General features: G+C 45.7%; 1 protein-coding gene across 9 annotated transcripts in view; it reads left to right on the top strand.

Moving 5' to 3' along the window:
* CACNA1E (calcium voltage-gated channel subunit alpha1 E) overlaps window positions 1-20,401 on the top strand; it is a 1,569,892-nt gene that overhangs the window by 1,448,212 nt on the left and 101,279 nt on the right. For all 9 annotated transcript variants that reach the window (XM_063939782.1, XM_063939783.1, XM_063939786.1 and 6 more), the window contains 9 exons: window positions 1,585-1,838; window positions 1,997-2,168; window positions 2,759-2,888; window positions 5,657-5,716; window positions 6,925-7,031; window positions 7,579-7,675; window positions 10,909-11,069; window positions 19,477-19,614; window positions 19,716-19,917. In XM_063939782.1, coding sequence (XP_063795852.1) covers window positions 1,585-1,838; window positions 1,997-2,168; window positions 2,759-2,888; window positions 5,657-5,716; window positions 6,925-7,031; window positions 7,579-7,675; window positions 10,909-11,069; window positions 19,477-19,614; window positions 19,716-19,917 — 1,321 coding nt within the window. The remainder of the gene's footprint in view (window positions 1-1,584; window positions 1,839-1,996; window positions 2,169-2,758; window positions 2,889-5,656; window positions 5,717-6,924; window positions 7,032-7,578; window positions 7,676-10,908; window positions 11,070-19,476; window positions 19,615-19,715; window positions 19,918-20,401) is intronic.

The raw sequence follows: 20,401 nt of genomic DNA, 5'->3' as shown, positions 1-20,401 counted from the left end.
ATGCTTCCCGGGGGCGGTTATAGATGATGTATGCTTCCTGGGAGTTATAGAGGATGTATGCTTCCTGGGGGAGGTTATAGAGGACATATGCTACCTGGGAGTTATAGAGGATGTATGCTTCCCGGGGGTGGTTATAGAGGACATATCCTTCCTGGGGGAGGTTATAGAGGACATATCCTTCCTGGGGGCGGTTATAGAGGACATATCCTTTCTGGGGGCGGTTATAGAGGACATATCCTTCCTGGAGGCGGTTATAGAGGACATATCCTTCCTGGGGGCGGTTATAGAGGATGTATGCTTTCTGGGGGCGGTTATAGAGGACATATGCTACCTGGGGGTTATAGAGAATGTATGCTTCCAGGGGGAGGTTATAGAGAACATATCCTTCCTGGGGGCGGTTATAGAGGATGTATGCTTCCTAGGGATTATAGAGGATGTATGCTTCCCGGGGGCGGTTATAGATGATGTATGCTTCCTGGGAGTTATAGAGGATGTATGCTTCCTGGGGGCGGTTAAAGAGGACATATCCTTTCTGGGGGCGGTTGTAGAGAACACATGCTTCCTGGGGGTTATAGAGGATGTATGCTTCCTGAGGGCGGTTATAGATGACGTATGCTTCCTGGGGGCGGTTACAGAGGATGTCTGCTTCCTGGGGGCAGATATAGAAGATATATGCTTCCTGGCGGCGGTTATAGAGGGCGTATGCTTCTGGTGGAGGTTATAGGGGTCTTTTGCATCCTGGGGGTGGTTATAGGGGTCGTTTGCATCCCGGGGTTGGTTACATAGCACTATTAGCAAGAGGTTCCAAAGAAGGTACCAATATACAGAAATCTGGAGTAATGAATTTTATTTACATCAGAGCCTGGAGAAAATTTTAAAGTAAGGTGATCTGTGTCAGGACCGTAGTAGATGGTAACTGTTACCTGATACCAAATCAGGTATTCCCCATAAACTGGAGCAGACTCCAATGCTTTACTCCTAACAGTTCTGCTAGTTACTGAAGGAGTTTAAGAGGTGTATACTGTATGTGGCCCAACCTTTGTCAAAAGTTTACTTTCTTAAACATCCTAAACATAAGCCATCCCTAAGTGATACTACAGTATTTTGTGACTAAACAGTATTACCTGTGGTAATGTAATAATACTTATAATACTTCCAATAGTCTTTGGCTGTAGAACTGGAATTCTTTATTCAGTTTAATGTTATTAATAGCCCTATACAGTCATAAATAATACCAGCATTAGCTCTTTACTAGGTTCTCCGTGGTTCCTCATCATTTTTCATGACTTGCACTGTGACTAAAGGCAGACATTGTGTCGCTGTCTTATAGCAAGTCGCTTTCTAAGCTGCTATGACATGACAACATGTCAGACAGCACTTTGTTATCAAGCTAGACTATACGTATACGTAGGTTTTGTACTAATAAATTAGCAACCCCAGGAATAATTTTATATATTTGTACTTGCCTCGTGTTCACAGTACAATGTCTTTCCCACTCACCGCCTTCTTTGCATAAAAAAAATTCTCACTATTCTTTTCTCTTTTTGCCACTTCACCATTGTCTTGGTGTGGAACAATTGACAGGACAGTGGGATGTGAAAGTACTGCTCCCAACACTGCTCCCTTGCAGGAAATGAACCATGAGAAGAACGGCAGCCCACCAGACATGGATTGCAGTGAGCAGGCCTTGTTAGGCGGTCTGCAGAGTCAGGAGGAAAGTCCTAATCCCACCAGCTGTAGTTTGGCCGATGTGTCCAGCAGCACAGAGAGAATCACTGAGAGTACGGTCATCACCTTGCCCGATACTGGAATGGCTTCCGACTGCACCGTGGTACAGAGTGAGGACTCGTCTCACTCTCTGTGTATCCCTATCTTCCTTTTCACTACCTCACCTCTTTATCTTTTCTTTAATAAACTCTCTGTTGTTCGTTTGGCATTCGGTGTTATCTCTTTACAGCTTAAAGATGTTAACTCTAGATATCTTTTCCTTTCATAGTGACTGAAGACAGGGATGGGGAAGTCAGTCTTGTATCTCAGGAATGTGAGAAAGAAGATGGAGAAACTGAGGATGGAGAAGAGAGGACAGTGAAGAGGAAGGAGAAACTTTTGGAGTCCCCCAAGGCTATTGTGCCATATAGTTCAATGCTCATCTTCAGCTCTACCAATCCGTACGTTTGTACTTTACTGTATGTTTGCTGTTTTCTTATTATAGGCCATTGACCAGTTCTATCTGATTTAAGTAGTAGAAGGCTTTTACTGTAGGATAGCTTTTATTTTGTCGCACAAAACAATAGGAGAGTTGCCTTGCTAGACAGAGGGGGAAAGTCTGTTAAGTTAACACAGTGAAAAAGGGTGGTAGTCTCTGGCTTTAATGCTTGGGGCTATTCAATTGTACACCCTTTTTCATCTGATGACCTTGTTAACGCCCATTAAAATAATGTGTCAATGGGCTTTAACACGGTTGAACGGATGTTTACACATAGAATCCGTGAAAAGTTGATTGACCCATGTGTTAACAGGTTCACAGCACCCGTAAACAGTCACTGCTGACTTCGTGGATAATTGAATAGCCCCAGGCTCAAGTAGCCTGCTGTAAATTACCTCGGCTAATTGAATACCCCCCAGACTCACATGATTGGACTTGTATCAGTAACACATTGTTCTGTAAACCTCTGGGCTCTTTTGTGTAAGCCCTGCATAGTTTTTCTGTAAGTGTGAATCAGTCTTGCGATTTGCAGATGTTTGTTTTCATCCTTAGGGTAAGGAAAGTATGCCATTACATTGTGAACCTGCGATACTTTGAGATGTGCATCCTCCTTGTAATCGCTGCCAGCAGTATAGCTCTGGCTGCTGAGGACCCTGTTTTGACAAACTCTGACCACAACAAAGTAAGTTTTAATTTCCATGTAAATGTATATACTCCTCTTACACCTGCACAGTATTCCAGAGCTCATTCATATATTGATCTTTACTGTATATATTTCTTTAGTAGTTTTCTAATGTGATTAACTCCACCTTAGTCCGTATGCACTATGGGCCTGATTGTATGGTGAGAATAAAGCAAAACAGAGCCAGTAATTGTGCAACTTGGTAAAACCATGTTGCACCGCAGGTGGGGCCGATGTAACATGTGCAGAGAGATTTAGGATTGGGTGGGGCGTGTCCGAGCTCAAAGATCTAAATTGCAGTGTACAAATACAGTAAAGCTGTCCAGTGTTTGTGGGATACATGTAAAAGCAGCCAGTATTTGCCCTGCATGTAAAATAATAAATGTGTTTGCTCTCCATGCATTGCAACATGCTTGTCCTATGCACAGTTACTTGGTGTTTTTTGCTTTACTACAACTCAGAATCAGAACCTATAGTAGTTAGGAAATATACGTGACCTTGGTAAGTGCAGCATTAGGATTGAAGTTAAAGGAATATGACACATGGGCCCTCATTCCGAGTTGATCGCTCGCTAGCTGCTTTTAGCAGCAGTGCAAACGCTAAGCCGCCTCCCTCTGGGAGTGTATCTTAGCAGAAGTGCGAACGAAAGGTTAGCAAAACGGCTCATAAAAATTTTAATGCAGTTTCTGAGCAGCTCAAAACCTACTCCTACCTTGCGATCACTTCACTCAGTTTAGTTCCTGCTTTGACGTCACAAACACGCCCTGCGCTCGGCCAGCCACTCCCCCGTTTCCCCATGCACGCTTGCGTTTTTACCTGTCACGCCTGCGTTTTTTAGCACACTCCCTGAAAACGGTCAGTTACCACCCAGAAACACCCACTTCCTGTCAATCACTCACCAATCAACAGAGCGACAGAAAAGCGTCGCTCGACCTTGTGTAAAACTGCATCGTTTTGTGTGAAAGTACTTCGCGCGTATGTACTGCGGCCCGTACGCATGCGCAGAAATGCCGCTTTTTCTACTAATGCGACCGAAAGCAGCTAGCGATCAACTCGGAATGAGGGCCAATATTCTACTTGAAAGGGGGGCTAGATCCTGCTAGTATTGCTAATCTTAGAAACCCATTTTATGAGCTTGGCATGGTGGGTGGGCTCACATGTTTGCCCAAATATGTGCAGAGAACCTTAGTTATACTCTATGCTATTTGCAGAGTTTATTATATCTGTTTTGACTAGCAGTGTTCTTAGTACTTAGAGTGCTCCAGCATTTTCTTTTCCGTACAAAGGGCCTGATTCAGTAAGGATTGCAAATTCTTCTAATTAGCAGAATTTGCAATCCTTTGGACCGCATGCTGGGGGCCGCCCATCGCAGGGCAAGGCCGTCCAGCATGCTGACCGCCACCTCCCCCCCCCCCCCCCTTGATGAAGCAGAAATTGCGATCACATCGCAATTTCTGCTTCATCACAGAAATTAGGGATGCCTCCTGCCGGCGCAGCTTAGCCATGTTCCTGATCACAGCGGTTGCATGTGATGTCATGCAGCCGCCACGATCATGCCCCCGCCATGCCCCTGTTCACGCCGCACCACCTCCCATTTGGCCACCCCACCCCCACAACGCTCCATCTCCGCCCTGGAATCGGAGCGTTGCCGCCCCCCCTCCCCCCCCCCCGCCCTTGATGGCCTCTGCCTGATTGACAAGCAGAGGCGATCGTATTTTCTGCAGCCCCCCGCAGAAAGTGAGGGCGCATTCACAGGACGGGCGCTGCACACGCACCCGCGGGCCGATCGCCACAATTCCGGTTGAATCATGATTTGCCTGAATTAGCCCCAATATTCAGATTGCAAATACCAACAACATGATAACACTCATACGGCCGTATTCAATTAGCTGCACTAATTGCAAGGAAAAGAGCTAGCAGCCTCGGAATTATAAATAATATTACAAACATCTGTTTTCTCCTAGCATGCCCCTATAATGAAGCCCACAGACAACTTTCCTCCTCCTGTGTCCTCAGATACTTATCTACAGCTCTCATTTATTAGGATAGTTGTATGTACTTGATCTACTCATGGGGGTCATTCCGAGTTGATCGCTCGCTAGCAGTTTTTAGCAGCCATGCAAACGCTATGCCGCCGCCCACTGGGAGTGTATTTTATCTTAGCAGAAGTGCGAACGGTTGTATCGCAGGGCGGCTACAAATTTTTTTTGTGTAGTTTCAGGGTAGCTCAAAACCTGCTCAGCGCTTGCGATCACTTCAGACTATTCAGTTCCGGATTTGACGTCACACACCCGCCCAGCGTTCGTCCAGCCATGCCTGCATTTTTCCTGGCATGCCTGCGTCAGTTGCCACCCAGAAATGACCACTTCATGTCAATCACTCTGCGGCAAGCAGTGCAACTGAAATGCATCGCTAGACCCTTTGCAAAACGACATAGTTCGCTGTGCCCGTACGTCACGCGTGCGCATTGCGCCGCATGCGCAGAACTGCTATTTTTTAGCCTGATCACTGCGCTGCGAACAAATGCAGCTAGCGATCAACTCAGAATGACCCCCTATGTACTCTTTTATAGCCACATTTCTGCATCTTCTCAGACTCTCCTTTCCCACTGTCTGATTACAATCTAATAATCCTATCATCAGGAACTGTTCACCACAAGGTGGCCCTTACAAAGTCTTACTGTGGGGCCCACAAATGTCTAGTTACTTCCCAGCCTATATAGTATAACCCGACAAGCTGTCCCTGTGTCCTCTGCTGTCTTTGTGCAGGTTCTCCGCTACTTTGACTACGTTTTCACTGGCGTCTTCACCTTTGAGATGGTTATAAAGGTAAGAAACTTTAGACACAGTTGAAGATAGATTCCTAAATGTAAAAATCTCAATCTTAATTTAAAACCTACCGACTGTATAATTCAGATCACATACATTTAAGTAGTAGTTTATGGAATAATACATTCCCAACTATAGATGATAAATTCAGCAAATAGAGTAATTGTCACTGTCACATAACTTCTTTCCTGCGGTGATTAACAATGTATATATATTATTGATTATACTGAGCATAATCTATGGTCACCTTTAGAATATAAAGCTATTAGATGTTTAGATGGAGTTCAATGGGTATGGGTCGTTGGGTCGACTCAACTTAGGTCGACAGTCATTAGGTCGACAACTGAAGGTCGACATGGGCATTAGGTCGACATGCACTAGGTCAACATGTGCATTAGGTCGACAGGTGAAAAGGTCGACATGAGTTTTTGGACTTTTTGGGTGTCGTTTTCCTTGTAAAGTGACGGAGAACCCCAATTAGTGCACCGTGTTCACTCGCCATGCTTAGGGCAAGGTGCCTTGCTCCGCTACCGCTGCACTCTGCACAGGTTACCATTCCCAATTGTAGTCCACGTGGATCGTCAAGTATGAAAAAATTTTTTTTTTTTAAAAACTCATGTTGACCTTTTTGACCTGTTGACCTAGTACACGTTGACCTAATGACCATGGTAACCTATTGACCATGTCGACCTTCAGTGATCGACTTAATGACCGTATCCCAGTTCAATGACCAAATAAAGGTACAATACCGCTAACTTTAATCCTCGTAGTATGCAATAAACTCTGTATTTTTCATTGCAACCATGTATTTAGTATGTAATACTGACGTGTGATTTTTACATAATCTAGTATATGTGATGGGGGCAGGGTGTGCATCCTGGAGGGCCCACACCGCACACTGTGCACCCACTTACAGTTATACTTACCTCTCAACCGTCTCCAGAGTCCTGCGACAGAATGGTGCTGCAATGCAGTGGCCATTTTCCTGGTGATTTGCACATGCGCAGTAGAGATGTCTTCAGGAACAAGATGCGGGTGCCATGTTCCCGGAGACCTGTGCATGCACAGTAGACACTGACGCAAGACCAGATATGGAGAGGGAGGCATAGAGCCTGCACCGGGCCCTCTCCTCTCTGCCACTGTCTAGTTTCACTGAGAGACCATGTACTGTATTTTCTGTACGTAGGTTTATTCTCATGTCTTTACAGATGATCGACCAAGGTTTAATCTTACATGATGGTTCATATTTCCGTGACCTCTGGAATATTTTGGATTTTGTGGTTGTAGTGGGGGCTCTTGTGGCTTTTGCTTTGTCGTAAGTACCGTACTTCAACTCACTAGATGCTGCATTATGTAACCAATGCCAAGTCTATGATTTGTAGATGCCATCCTGGCACTTATAGCTAAACTCTTCTCACCCACTGCCTTCTCTCACTTTTCTGTCCCCCTCACTTCGGCTCATTTCTTGGATCACACACAGGAATGTTTTGGGGTAAATATGTACTTGTGTTGTGGAGAAGCTATTGTGAGCCCTTGTATGTCACATTATATACAAACATGATTAAGTATTTGTTTCTATAAATGACTGTAATCCTAGGACACACGTCTGCCCACATTGTCACAGAGGTATACCAGAACAAAGGCTACAGTTTCCTTTCCCCTGCCTTATATATCAGTACAATAATGCATTCCTCACTGTCAGCCCCTCTGTATGACACAGGGGAATCTAGACTATGTTCCTGCCTTGTATCTGCTGTAGATGTTTCTGCCATTCATCTTGTTTGGATTGATCATGTGAATGAGAAGCTCATTCCAATCTCTCCCTTGCATTGTTTGTAATTTGCTTGTGGTGCATCTCGTAGGACTAACAAAGGCCGGGACATCAAAACCATTAAATCTCTACGTGTACTGCGAGTGCTGCGTCCGCTCAAAACCATCAAGCGACTCCCTAAGTTGAAGGTAACAAATAGGGAAGAGTGTCAACAGAAGCATTGGAGGCATTTCTTATCAAAGACATACAGCTTCAAAGCCAGGCAGCCTGTGTGCCCTAGGATAGATTACTTTTAATGGGAATGTTTTCCAGTGATAAGTCTGCCACAGTAGCTGTGCTTGAGCTACAAACCAGGATATTTCTATCACAGCATGCACAGGAAGGTATGCGTCAGCAGGATGGCCCCACTGACCCTTTCCATGTAGGGGAATTCATTTAGCTGCGGCACTTACCGTGGAACTTTAGCTCCTGGGTTGCGTGACTGGAGCTATTCAATTATATACTGCGGTAAGTCCTGCAGGTAAGGCGCAGTAAGACATAGATTCAGGGTTGAAGGGTTGATGTACTGTATCAAGAAGTGAAAAAATTGCGGAGTAGACCAGTGGAGAAGTTGCCCATAGCAACCGTTCAGCTTCTACCTACCATTTTAGAGATTGTACTTGACATATGCTACCTGAAAGTTGATTTTCACTACTTGATACATGGACCCCTAAGTGTCTAGAGCTATACAGTAAGCACATGCTAAATCCAGAGGATGCACTTAATGCAGATTTCTGTTCGTGTTCACATCCCTTGCGGTGCAAACAGTAATCCATGTTAAGTGATCCAGTAATCCACCCTTAAGCTTACCATGGGCAGTAATTGAATAGCTCCAGGTCCTTAACCCAGGAGCTGAAAGTCCGTCGTAAGTCCGACGGCTGATTGAATTTCCCCAAAATCTCATATTTGTCTTAAGGGGCTGGATTTGTTGACCATAAAGTGTATACTATATAGCTATGCATGGGGGAAGCCTCCCAACAAGATGGACATCAGTCCGACAGTCCTGGTAGATATAGCATAACCATGAGGAAACCACATTAATATCCATTAAAACACACTTTCCCTTATACCTTGTGTTTCTTTAGTGGGATACATTTTAGGAGCCAAATATGTAAATGTATGAATGGGATCTCCTCACAGTGCATGTACCAGTGTGGCGGGGGAAACCATCCCTGGGGTTTACTTGTACAGCTACTGGCAGTTCCACAGTCTTATCTAAGAAAAAAGAGGAAATCTGTAAATTTGCTTATTGCATATAACAGTAGAAGACAAGAAAATCCGTTTGGTTTCATTGTGATCTCCAGCTTGGGCCGATGATTGATTTCCACATCAAAACCTGCTGCTAAGTTTGTGTCTGTAACTTTTTATACAATTAATATTTAAACACTGGGGCTGATGCAGAGTTGAACGCAAGTCAGATGCATTGCCTGCACTGATATGCAAATACTCACCCATATGTAAGTAGCAAGCTTCTATGTTGCTGGACTATCTCTATCCATGTTCAGGGTCTCAGTGGGGAGTGTGTGTGACCGCCCCCCCCCCCCCCTCCCCAACACAGAGCATTCACTCCAGCCCCCCTCCCATGTGCACAACGCTCACTTCAGCCCCCTCTCAGGCAGAGAACGCTTACTTCATTCCCCTCCTAGGCACAGAATGCTTACCTCGTCCCCCTCCCAGGCAGAAAACGCTTACCTCAGCCCCCTCCCAGGCACAGAACATTCACCTCAACCCATACAGAACACTCACCTTGGCCCCCTCCCAGGCACAGACAGCTCACCTCTGCCCTATTCCAGGCACAGACGTTCACCTCTGCCCCCTCCCAGGCACAGACCGCTCACCTCGACCCCCTCCCAGGCACAGAACATTCACATAGGCCCCTGCCCAGGCATGGAACGCTCACTTCAGCCCCCTCCCAGGCACAGACCGCTCACCTCAGCCCCGTCCCAGGCACAGAACATTCACCTAGGCTCCTGTCCAGTCACGGAACGGTTACTTCATCCCCCTGCCAGGCACAGACAGCTCACCTTGATTCCCTCCCAAACACAGGACGCTCACCTCTGCCTGCTCCCTGGCTATCGAATACTCACCTAGGCCCCCTCCCAGGCATAGAACGCTCACCTCATCCCCCTTCTAGGCACAGAACGTTCACCTCAGCCCCTCCCCAGCTACAGAATGCTCACCTGCATAGAACGCTCACCTCATCCCCCTTCCAGGCACAGAACGTTCACCTCAGCCCCTCCCCAGCTACAGAATGCTCCCCTCGGCTCCCTCCCAGACACAGACTGCTCACCTCGACCCCCTCCCAGGCCCTTCCTCTACATTGACTGTAGCTGCACATGCCTTGTCCCGGGCCGGATTATGAGTCAGATGCAGCTGCAGATGTTGCCTCTGACACAGTTGCAGCATCTTGCATAGTGCAAATCCATCTTGGTGCGTCTTTATGCACACCTGGGATGCTCCTTTAAAACTTGCACCAGCCTCCTCCTTCCGGGGCCCCCCCTCTGTACCGGCAATGCTGTAGAGTCTGAGCACTAGAGAGCTTAGACTCTAATGCGCATGCGCACATCTCCAGGAAAATGGCACTGTGGACATTTTCCCAGCGATTTTCTCTACTGTGCATGCGCAAAATGCTGGAAAACACCACGCATGGTAAGTTTTCAAGAAATGGGTGCGGTGTGTGCATTGTGGGCCCCCCTGGACTCAGGGGCCCATGTGCACGCATATACTACACCATTATAAATATGCCAGTGGTCTGCGTATAGCACGTCTTTATATGTAGCAGCTGTCAGCAACATGGCCACTCTGCCTAGTCACCCCCCCTGTTACCTCCCAGGCACGCCCACTAAAAACCACACTGCTTACGTTGACATTTTTTTCTGCGTCTCGGTGCGGCGACAATCAGCATGCACAGTGTGACTTAAACGCATTAAAACATCGGCCAACTGCCTGAATATCGGCATAACGCATGACTCAGAATCAGGCACTTTATTCCAAATCATGCGCTGAGTGAACGCGCAAAATACTGTATATGCCAAAATGTTCAAACCAGCATCTGCCCTCTCTGTTTATCTAATTAGTGATCAATTTGAGAGTTCCATTTATCCCCTTTGTAGAAATGAAGCATTATGTTGCCCTTCTAACACTGTGGGTTTAAAAAGGACTATCATGGTTTATTAGACAGTTTACAGTGAAATCATATTTAATGGTATCTTTGCAAGCCTAGATCCTATGGTTACCAATCCAGTTAAGCACGATTAGCATTTACAGTGTGATTGCACATTCCCTGCATCTATCAATCTCTAGTGTACATTTTTGTAGTGCTTAATTAGAACTTCATTTTCCGTATTGCTTGTGAAAACTGAATTTGTGATCTTCTCCTCAGGCAGTGTTTGATTGTGTGGTTAACTCTTTGAAGAATGTGTTTAATATCCTCATCGTGTACAAACTCTTCATGTTTATATTCGCCGTCATCGCTGTCCAACTCTTCAAGGGCAAGTTCTTCTACTGCACAGACAGCTCAAAGGATACAGAGAAAGAATGCATGTACGTCCTGAGAATTAATGTGTCTCCGGGGATACTTTCCTCCTCTGCCACGCAACCAGAATTATACAAGGGAAAATCATATACATAATTCTTTCATCAAAGGGTCATTCTGTTACTGACTGTCTACTGCATGGATCCCAACGTGATATAGGGAAGAGCGCAGATGACATTCAGGTGGCAAATTTAATCATAGGAATAGAGCCAAGTATTACGTCATAACAAATTCCTACTTAACCCTATATCAAAGTTGGCTTTTAGCTCTCGCATGTTTGTTATATGTAATATGATACTATACATACTGGCTGAAAAGATTCAGTCGTCATTTATCATCTAAAGCAGGGGTGGAGAACCTTTGGCCCTCCAGCTGTTGTTGAACTACACATACCAGCACGCCCAGCAACAGTTTTGCTATTTGGCCATGCTAAAACTGTTGCAGGGCATGCTGGGATGGGTGTGGTATGGAAGGTAAATAGTGAACTAGGTCGACAGTGTCTAGGTCGACCACTATTGGTCGACAGTAACTAGGTCGACAGGGTCTTTAGGTTGACATGGTCTAGGTCGACAGGTCAAAAGGTCGACATGAGTTTTTTTATGGGGGGTTTGTGTTGTCTTCTTTGTAGAGTGACCGGGAACCCCAATTAGTGCACCGCGTTCCCTCGCACGCACGGCACAGGTTACCGTTCCCAATTGTAGTCCATGTGGATCGTTAAGTATGGAAAGGTTCAAAAAAAGAAAAAAAATTGTGAAAAACTCATGTCGACCTTTTGACCTGTCGACCTAGAAACCCTGTCGATCTAATTACTGTCGACCAATAGTGGTCGACCTAGATAGTAATGACCTAGTTACTGTTGACCTAGAGACCGGATCCCGATGGGATATGTAGTTCAACAACAGCTGGAGGGCCAAAGGTTCCCATCCCTGATCTAAAGGGAGAGATGCATCAAACCTTAAAGAGCGATATAATGGAGAGTGAAAAAGTATCAACCAATCAGCTTCCATAATTTTTTTTCCAAAAGAGCCTGTACCTCCAAGGCCATTTTTGTGGCCCCCACTTTGCCTTTTTAATACCACATTGATGCTCAATCCTATTCTTATCTTTATGAAGGAAGAAGATGTTTTCTTTCATTGATATATAACAAAAATATGTTAATATGATAAAACAAGGACAAACCTGACAACCTTTGCATATGCCTATTAAGTCAGTTAAAGTTATTCAGTTATTTATAATGGGCCTGGTTATGTAAAACTATTATTTGGCCAGTTGTGCTTTAGTAAATCTATACTATGCTATGGTCTAGTTCAGGCCTGGCCAACCTGTGGCTCTCTAGATGTTGTGAAACTACACATCCCAGCATGCCCTGCCACAATTTTAGCATTCCCTAATAGCAACACTGTGGCAAAACATGATGGGACTTGTAGTTTTACAACAGCTGGAGAGCCGCAGGTTGGCCAGGCCTGGTCTAGTTAGTTCCAGTTTTAATATTAGGCACACGCCGCACCGTGACTATAGGTGCCTCTATGAGTAGAGTATCCTGGTCATAATCATCTTACCAGTAACACCAGCAATTCATAACTAATGCCATTTATTTGCTAACGGGGTATAAAAAGGAGATAAAATCCCCAGTGGTATGCCAATCCCACTCTCCTGGCGCTATTGTTAAAATTATATATATATAAAAAATTATATAGATAAAACTATAAATGTAAGTAAATAGCAGCGTATGTTTTGAGACTTGGTTAGGTCTCTAGCATAAACAAAATGAAGAAAATCTAAAAAACATCGCGCTATAGAATAGGATATGTAAATATAAATGTGTATATAGAAAAGTAAAAATTAAAATTTGAAAAAATGGCTGTGGAGTTATCAGAAATGAGGTCGGGAGACTGTCTATATATAATATAATAAAATACCTTTTATTTTATACCAAATAATCCACAAAGTGAAGTGTAAAAATAAAGCAGTTGTGTCACTTTGATAACAGTTACACTTATTTTATTTCTAATCATTCTAGTTTTTTACTGTGTGACGTATGGGTCAAATTAATTTTAAATACAAAAGAGTATAGAGTCCCTGATACACTGGCACAAGTAAAGCTGCCCTAGATTATGCTACTCCCTGAAATATCACCACATTTCATCAAAAGTTGTGAATACAAGAGATTGGGAAGGACACAATCCTGGACGCTGCTGAATAAAAAAATGTGTATACAATACGTTCCTTTCAGAGTGGTTCGTGATGGGTCCTTTCCCTGTTTGCTTTACTCCTCCAGACATCACCGGATGTTTGGTTTGAAGTCAGTAAGGTGGTGAATGTACAAATAAAAAGACATACAAAAATGTGTAGTACAGTTTTCTCTGACGTCCTAGTGGATGCTGGGAACTCCGTAAGGACCATGGGGAATAGCGGCTCCGCAGGAGACAGGGCACATCTAAAGAAAGCTTTAGGATCACCTGGTGTGCACTGGCTCCTCCCCCTATGACCCTCCTCCAAGCCTCAGTTAGATTTTCTGTGCCCGACGAGAAGGGTGCACACTAGGGGCTCTCCTGAGCTCTTTGTGAAAGTTTTAGTTTAGGTTTATTATTTTCAGTGAGACCTGCTGGCAACAGGCTCACTGCATCGAGGGACTAAGGGGAGAAGAAGCGAACTCACCTGCGTGCAGAGTGGATTGGGCTTCTTAGGCTACTGGACATTAGCTCCAGAGGGACGATCACAGGTTCAGCCTGGATGGGTCACCGGAGCCACGCCGCCGGCCCCCTTACAGAGCCAGAAGAGCGAAGAGGTCCGGAAAAATCGGCGGCAGAAGACTTTCCTGTCTTCAGATAAAGGTAGGCGCACAGCACCGCAGCTGTGCGCCATTGCTCTCAGCACATTTCACACTCCGGTCACTGAGGGTGCAGGGCGCTGGGGGGGGCAGCGCCCTGAGACGCAATAAATCGATAGAAAACCTTTTATGGCTAAAATAAATGCATCACATATAACTCCTGGGCTATATGGATGCATTTAACCCCTGCCAAAACATACAAGAAAACGGATGATAAGGACGCAGAGAAAGGGGCGGAGCCTATCTCCTCAGCACACTGGCGCCATTTTCCCTCACAGCTCAGTTGGAGGGAAGCTCCCTGGCTCTCCCCTGCAGTCACTACACTACAGAAAGGGGTTAAAAAAGAGAGGGGGGCACAAATTAGGCGCAGTATAAACAATACAGCAGCTATAAAGGGAAAAACACTTATATAAGGTTATTCCTGTATATATATAGCGCTCTGGTGTGTGCTGGCAAACTCTCCCTCTGTCTCCCCAAAGGGCTAGTGGGGTCCTGTCCTCTATCAGAGCATTCCCTGTGTGTGTGCTGTGTGTCGGTACGTTTGTGTCGACATGTATGAGGAGAAAAATGATGAGGAGACGGAGTAGAGTGTCTGTAATAGTGTTGTCACCCCCTGGGGGGTCGACACCTGAGTGGATGTACTGTTGAAATTGCGTGACAGTGTCAGCTTTGTATAAAAGACAGTGGTTGACATGAGACAGCCGGCTACTCAGCTTGTGCATGTCCAGACGTCTCATACAGGGGCTCTAAAGCGCCCGTTACCTCAGATACAGACGCCGACACGGATACTGACTCCTGTGTCGACGGTGAAGAGACAACCGTGATTTCCAATAGGGCCACACATTGCATGATTGAGGCAATGGAAAAAGTTTACACTCTTCTGATAATATAAATACCACCAAAAAAAGGGGTATTATGTTTGGTGAGGAAAAACTTCCTGTAGTTTTCCTGAATCTGAGAAATAAAATGAGGTGTGTGATGATGCGTGGGTTTCCCCCCGATAACAATTGATAATTTCTAAAAAGTTATTGGCAGTATACCTTTTCCCGCCAGAGGTTAGGGTGCGTTGGGAAACACCCCCTAGGGGGGATAAGGCGCTCACACGCTTGTAAGAACAAGGGCTCTACCCTCTCTGGAGATGGCCGCCCTTAGGGATCCTGCTGATAGAAAGCAGGAGGGTATCCTAAAATGTATTTACACACATACTGGTGTTATACTGCGACCAGCAATCGCCTCAGCCTGGATGTGCAGTGCTGGGTTGGCGTGGTCGGATTCCCTGACTGGAAATTTGATATCCTAGATAAGGACAGTATATTATTGCCTATAGAGCAATTAAAAGATGCATTTCTATATATGCATGATGCACAGCGGAATATTTGCCGACTGGCATCAAGTATAAGTGCGTTGTCCAATTATACCAGTAAAGTGGTCAGGTGATGCGGATTCCAAACGGCATTTGGAAGTATTGCCTTAACAAAAAAGGGGATGTACCCCAGGTCGCCTCTCAAAATAAGGCGCCGTATTATCAGGCGCAGTCCTGGTTGGCAAGCGGACAAAAGGGTTCCTCTTTTCTGCTCGTGACAGAGGGAGAGGAAAATGGCTGCAGAGATCAGCCAGTTCCAAGGAACAGAAACTCTTTTCCGCCTCTGCCAAGCCCTCAGTATGACGCTAGGGCTTTACAAGTTCAGGCACGGTGGGGTCCCGTTCTCAATGAATTTCAGTGCGCAGTGGGCTCACTCGCAAGTAGACCCCTGGATCCTTCAGGTAATATTTCAGGGGTACAAATTGGAATTCGAGACGTATCCCCCTCGCCGTTTCCAAAGGTCTGTTTTACCGACGTCTCCCGCTGACAGGGAGGCAGTTTTGGAAACCATTCACAAGCTGTATTCCCAGCAGGTGATAATCAAGATACCCCTCCTGCAACAGGGAACGGGGTATTATTCCACACTATTGTGGTACCGAAGCCAGACGGCTCGGTGAGACCGATTTTAAAATCTAAAATCTAAAATCTTTGAACACTTGCATACAGAGGTTCAAATTCAAAATTGAGTCACTCAGAGCAGTGATTGCAAACCTGGAAGAAGGGGACTACATGATGTCTCGGGACATCAAGGATGCTTACCTTCATGTCAAAATTTACCCTTCTCACCAAGGGTATTTCAGGTTATGGTACAGAACTGTCACTATCAGTTCGGACGCTGCCGTAGGGATGGTCCACGGCACCCCGGGTCTTTACCAAGGTAATGGCCGAAATGATATCCCTTCGAAGGAAGGAAATTTTAGTTATCCCTTACTTGGACGATTCCCTGATAAGGGTAAGATCCAGGGAACACTTGGAAGTCGGTGTAGCACTATCTCAGGTAGTGTTGCGGCAGCACGATTGGATTCTCAATATTCCAAAATCGCAGCTGGTTCCGACGACTTGTCTTCTGTTCCTAGGGATGATCCTGGACACAGTCCAGAAAGAAGGTGTTTCTCCCGGAGGAGAAAGCCAGGGAGTTATCCGAGCTAGTCAGGAACCTCCTAAAACCGAACCAAGTCTCAGTGCATCAATGCACAAGGGTTCTGGGTAAAAATGGTGGCTTCCTACGAAGCAATCCCATTCGGCAGATTCCACGCAAGACTTTCCTGTGGAACCTACTGGACAAATGGTCCGGGTCGCATCTTCAGATGCTTCAGCGGATAACCCTGTCACCGGGGACAAGGGTATCCCTCCTGTGGTGGTTGCAGAGTGCTCATCTTCTAGAGGGCCGCAGATTCGGCATTCGGGACTGGGTCCTGGTGGCCACGGATGCCAGCCTGCGAGGCTGGGGAGCAGTCACACAGGGAAGGAATTTCCAGGGCTTATGGTCAAGCCTGGAGACATCTCTTCATATAAACATTCTGGAACTAAGGGCCATTTACAATGCCCTAAGTCAAGCGAAACCCCTGCTTCAGGGTCAGGCGGTATTGATCCAATCGGACAACATCACGTCAGTCGCCCACGTAAACAGACAGGGCGGCACGGGAAGCAGGGGGGCAATGGCAGAAGCTGCAAGGATTCTTCGCTGGGCGGAAGATCATGTGATAGCACTGTCAGCAGTGTTCATTCCGGGAGTGGACAACTGGGAAGCAGACTTCCTCAGCAGACACGATCTACACCCGGGAGAGTGGGGACTTCATCCAGAAGTCTTCCACATGATTGTGAACCGTTGGGAAAAACCAAAGGTGGATATGATGGCGTCCCGCCTCAACAAAAAACTGGACAGGTATTGCGCCAGGTCAAGAGACCCTCAGGCAATAGCTGTGGACGCTCTGGTAACACCGTGGGTGTTCCAGTCAGTGTATGTGTTCCCTCCTCTGCCTCTCATACCAAAAGTACTGAGAATTATATGGCAAAGGGGAGTAAGAACGATACTCGTGGCTCCGGATTGGCCAAGAAGAACTTGGTATCCGGAACTTCAAGAGATGCTCACGGACGAACCGTGGCCTCTACCTCTAAGAAAGGACCTGCTCCAGCAGGGGCCTTGTTTGTTCCAAGACTTACCGCGGCTGCGTTTGACGGCTTGGTGGTTGAACGCCGGATCCTGAAGGAAAAAGGCATTCCAGATGAAGTCATCCCTACCCTGGTCAAGGCCAGGAAGGACGTAACCGCAAAACATTATCACCGCATTTGGCGAAAATATGTTGCGTGGTGGGAGGCCAAGAAGGCCCCTACAGAGGAATTTCAACTGGGTCGTTTCCTCCATTTCCTGCAAACAGGACTGTCTATGGGCCTAAAATTAGGGTCCATTAAGGTTCAATTTTCGGCCCTGTCGATTTTCTTCCAAAAGGAACTGGCTTCAGTGCCTGAAGTTCAGACATTTGTAAAAGGGGTACTGCATATACAGCCTCCTTTTGTGCCTCCAGTGGCACCTTGGGATCTCAATGTTGTGTTGAGTTTCCTAAAGTCACATTGGTTTGAACCACTCACCACTGTGGACTTAAAATATCTCACATGGATGGTGACGATGCTGTTAGCCCTGGCTTCAGCCAGGCGTGTGTCAGAATTGGCGGCTTTATCATATAAAAGCCCTTATTTAATATTTCATTCTGACAGGGCAGAATTGAGGACTTGTCCTCAATTTCTACCTAAGGTGGTTTCTGCATTTCACATGAAGCAACCTATTGTGGTACCTGCGGCTACTAAGGACTTGGAGGATTCCAAGTTGCTTGACGTGGTCAGGGCCCTGTAAATATATGTTTTCCAGGACGGCTGGAGTCAGAAAATCTGACTCGCTGTTTATCCTGTATGCACCCAACAAACTGGGTGCTCCTGCTTCTAAGCAGACGATTGCTCGTTGGTTTTGTAGTACAATTCAGCTTGCACATTCTGTGGCAGGCCTGCCACAGCCAAAAATCTTAAAATGCCCACTCCACAAGGAAGGTGGGCTCATCTTGGGCAGCTGCCCGAGGGGTCTCGGCTTTACAACTTTGCCGAGCAGTTACTTGGTCAGGAGCAAATACGTTTGTAAAATTCTACAAATTTGATACCCTGGCTGAGGAGGACCTGGAGTTCTCTCATTCGGTGCTGCAGAGTCATCCGCACTCTCCCGCCCGTTTGGGAGCTTTGGTATAATCCCCATGGTCCTTACGGAGTTCCCAGCATCCACTAGGACGTCAGAGAAAATAAGAATTTACTTACCGATAATTCTATTTCTCGTAGTCCGTAGTGGATGCTGGGCGCCCATCCCAAGTGCGGATTGTCTGCAATACTGGTACATAATTATTGTTACCAAAAAAAAAAAAAATTCGGGTTATTGTTGTAGGGAGCCATCTTTTATAGAGGCTTCTCTATTATCATGCTGTTAACTGGGTTCAGATCACAAGTTATACAGTGTGATTGGTGTGGCTGGTATGAGTCTTACCCGGGATTCAAAATCCTTCCTTATTGTGTACGCTCGTCCGGGCACAGTATCCTAACTGAGGCTTGGAGGAGGGTCATAGGGGGAGGAGCCAGTGCACACCAGGTGATCCTAAAGCTTTCTTTAGATGTGCCCTGTCTCCTGCGGAGCCGCTATTCCCCATGGTCCTTACGGAGTTCCCAGCATCCACTACGGACTACGAGAAATAGAATTATCGGTAAGTAAATTCTTATTTTTCAAATTTACAAATTTAGAAAAGACTTTGTGATAAAGATGTCCAGAAAAAAATGTATCTGTTTCTGGACATCTTTATCACACAGTCTTTCACGAACTACTCCGAATGGAATGTATTGTATACACATTTTTTTATTCAGCAGCGCCCAGGATTGTGTCACTCCCAATCTCTTGTATTCATTCACAAATGAATTTTAAAGCCTTGGGAACTAGGTGGCAGTGGGTATACATCTAGGAATACAATACTGATGTAAAAGTTATAGTGAACATTTTATGTAGATGAGACTCTTAGTAAGGAGCAATATGCCATCACTGAGAGCACAATCTTAATCTTGGTCTCAGCTTAGCCATGGGGTCTGACCTGGATCTTGCTGCATTTCTGCAGCGTGGCCAGACTGCTGTATACAATATATGCTGACAGTTGTACTGTATGTATTATAACTGATTACATGTGCTTCATCTATTTAGAGGAAGTTACATAGATCATGAGAAAAACAAGATGGAGGTAAAACGGAGAGAATGGAAAAGGCACGAATTCCACTATGACAACATCATATGGGCTCTCCTTACACTTTTCACTGTGTCTACAGGAGAGGGCTGGCCTCAGTGAGTATTGTCTTACTAATCTGAAAGCAGTATTGCATACACTGTATGCCAGTGAGGAACAGTATTCCCAATGGGATGTCTTCCGTCTTTCTTGTAACTAGGGTTCTGCAACACTCCGTAGATGTGACTGAAGAAGATCGCGGGCCAAGTCGCAGCAACCGCATGGAGATGTCAATCTTCTACGTTGTCTATTTTGTAGTCTTCCCCTTCTTTTTCGTAAACATCTTTGTGGCTCTCATCATCATCACCTTCCAAGAGCAAGGGGACAAGATGATGGAAGAATGTCGACTTGAGAAGAATGAGGTGAATGCTCAAACACGGTCACTTTTATAATATGCGTTGCCGGACTTTTATTGGTCTGTGGTGTTTTATACACGTCTGAAATAAGGTTTTACCTTTTATGTTCTACAAGCGTGGTTCAATAAGTAAGGTAACTAGAACTCTCACATGTGGAATGTTCTTTATTTCATTGGAATTTCCCGCCAGGTCAGAGCAGGGACATAGACCACTGCTTCCCCTTGCAGTCATATCAATCATACTGTTCTATGGAGTGTGATAGCAAATCCCGGAGGTCGGGATGCTGGCGGTCACATGACCGACCATGTCATTCCGATTTTTAGAATGCCGATAGGGCACGGGGTAATTAATTTGGCCGTGACGGGAAGCAGTTGCCTACCTGCTCTGGTCTGGCAGGAAGTTAGAATGAAATAGAGAACATTACACACATGAGAGTTCTTGTTACTTACTTATTGTACCACCCTCGTACATTGTTTTATCTCCACAACAC

The sequence above is a fragment of the Pseudophryne corroboree genome, chromosome 9 (genome assembly GCF_028390025.1).
Source record: "Pseudophryne corroboree isolate aPseCor3 chromosome 9, aPseCor3.hap2, whole genome shotgun sequence".
Classification (NCBI taxonomy): Eukaryota; Metazoa; Chordata; class Amphibia; order Anura; family Myobatrachidae; genus Pseudophryne; species Pseudophryne corroboree.
This window is presented reverse-complemented; position numbering and strand designations above follow the sequence as displayed.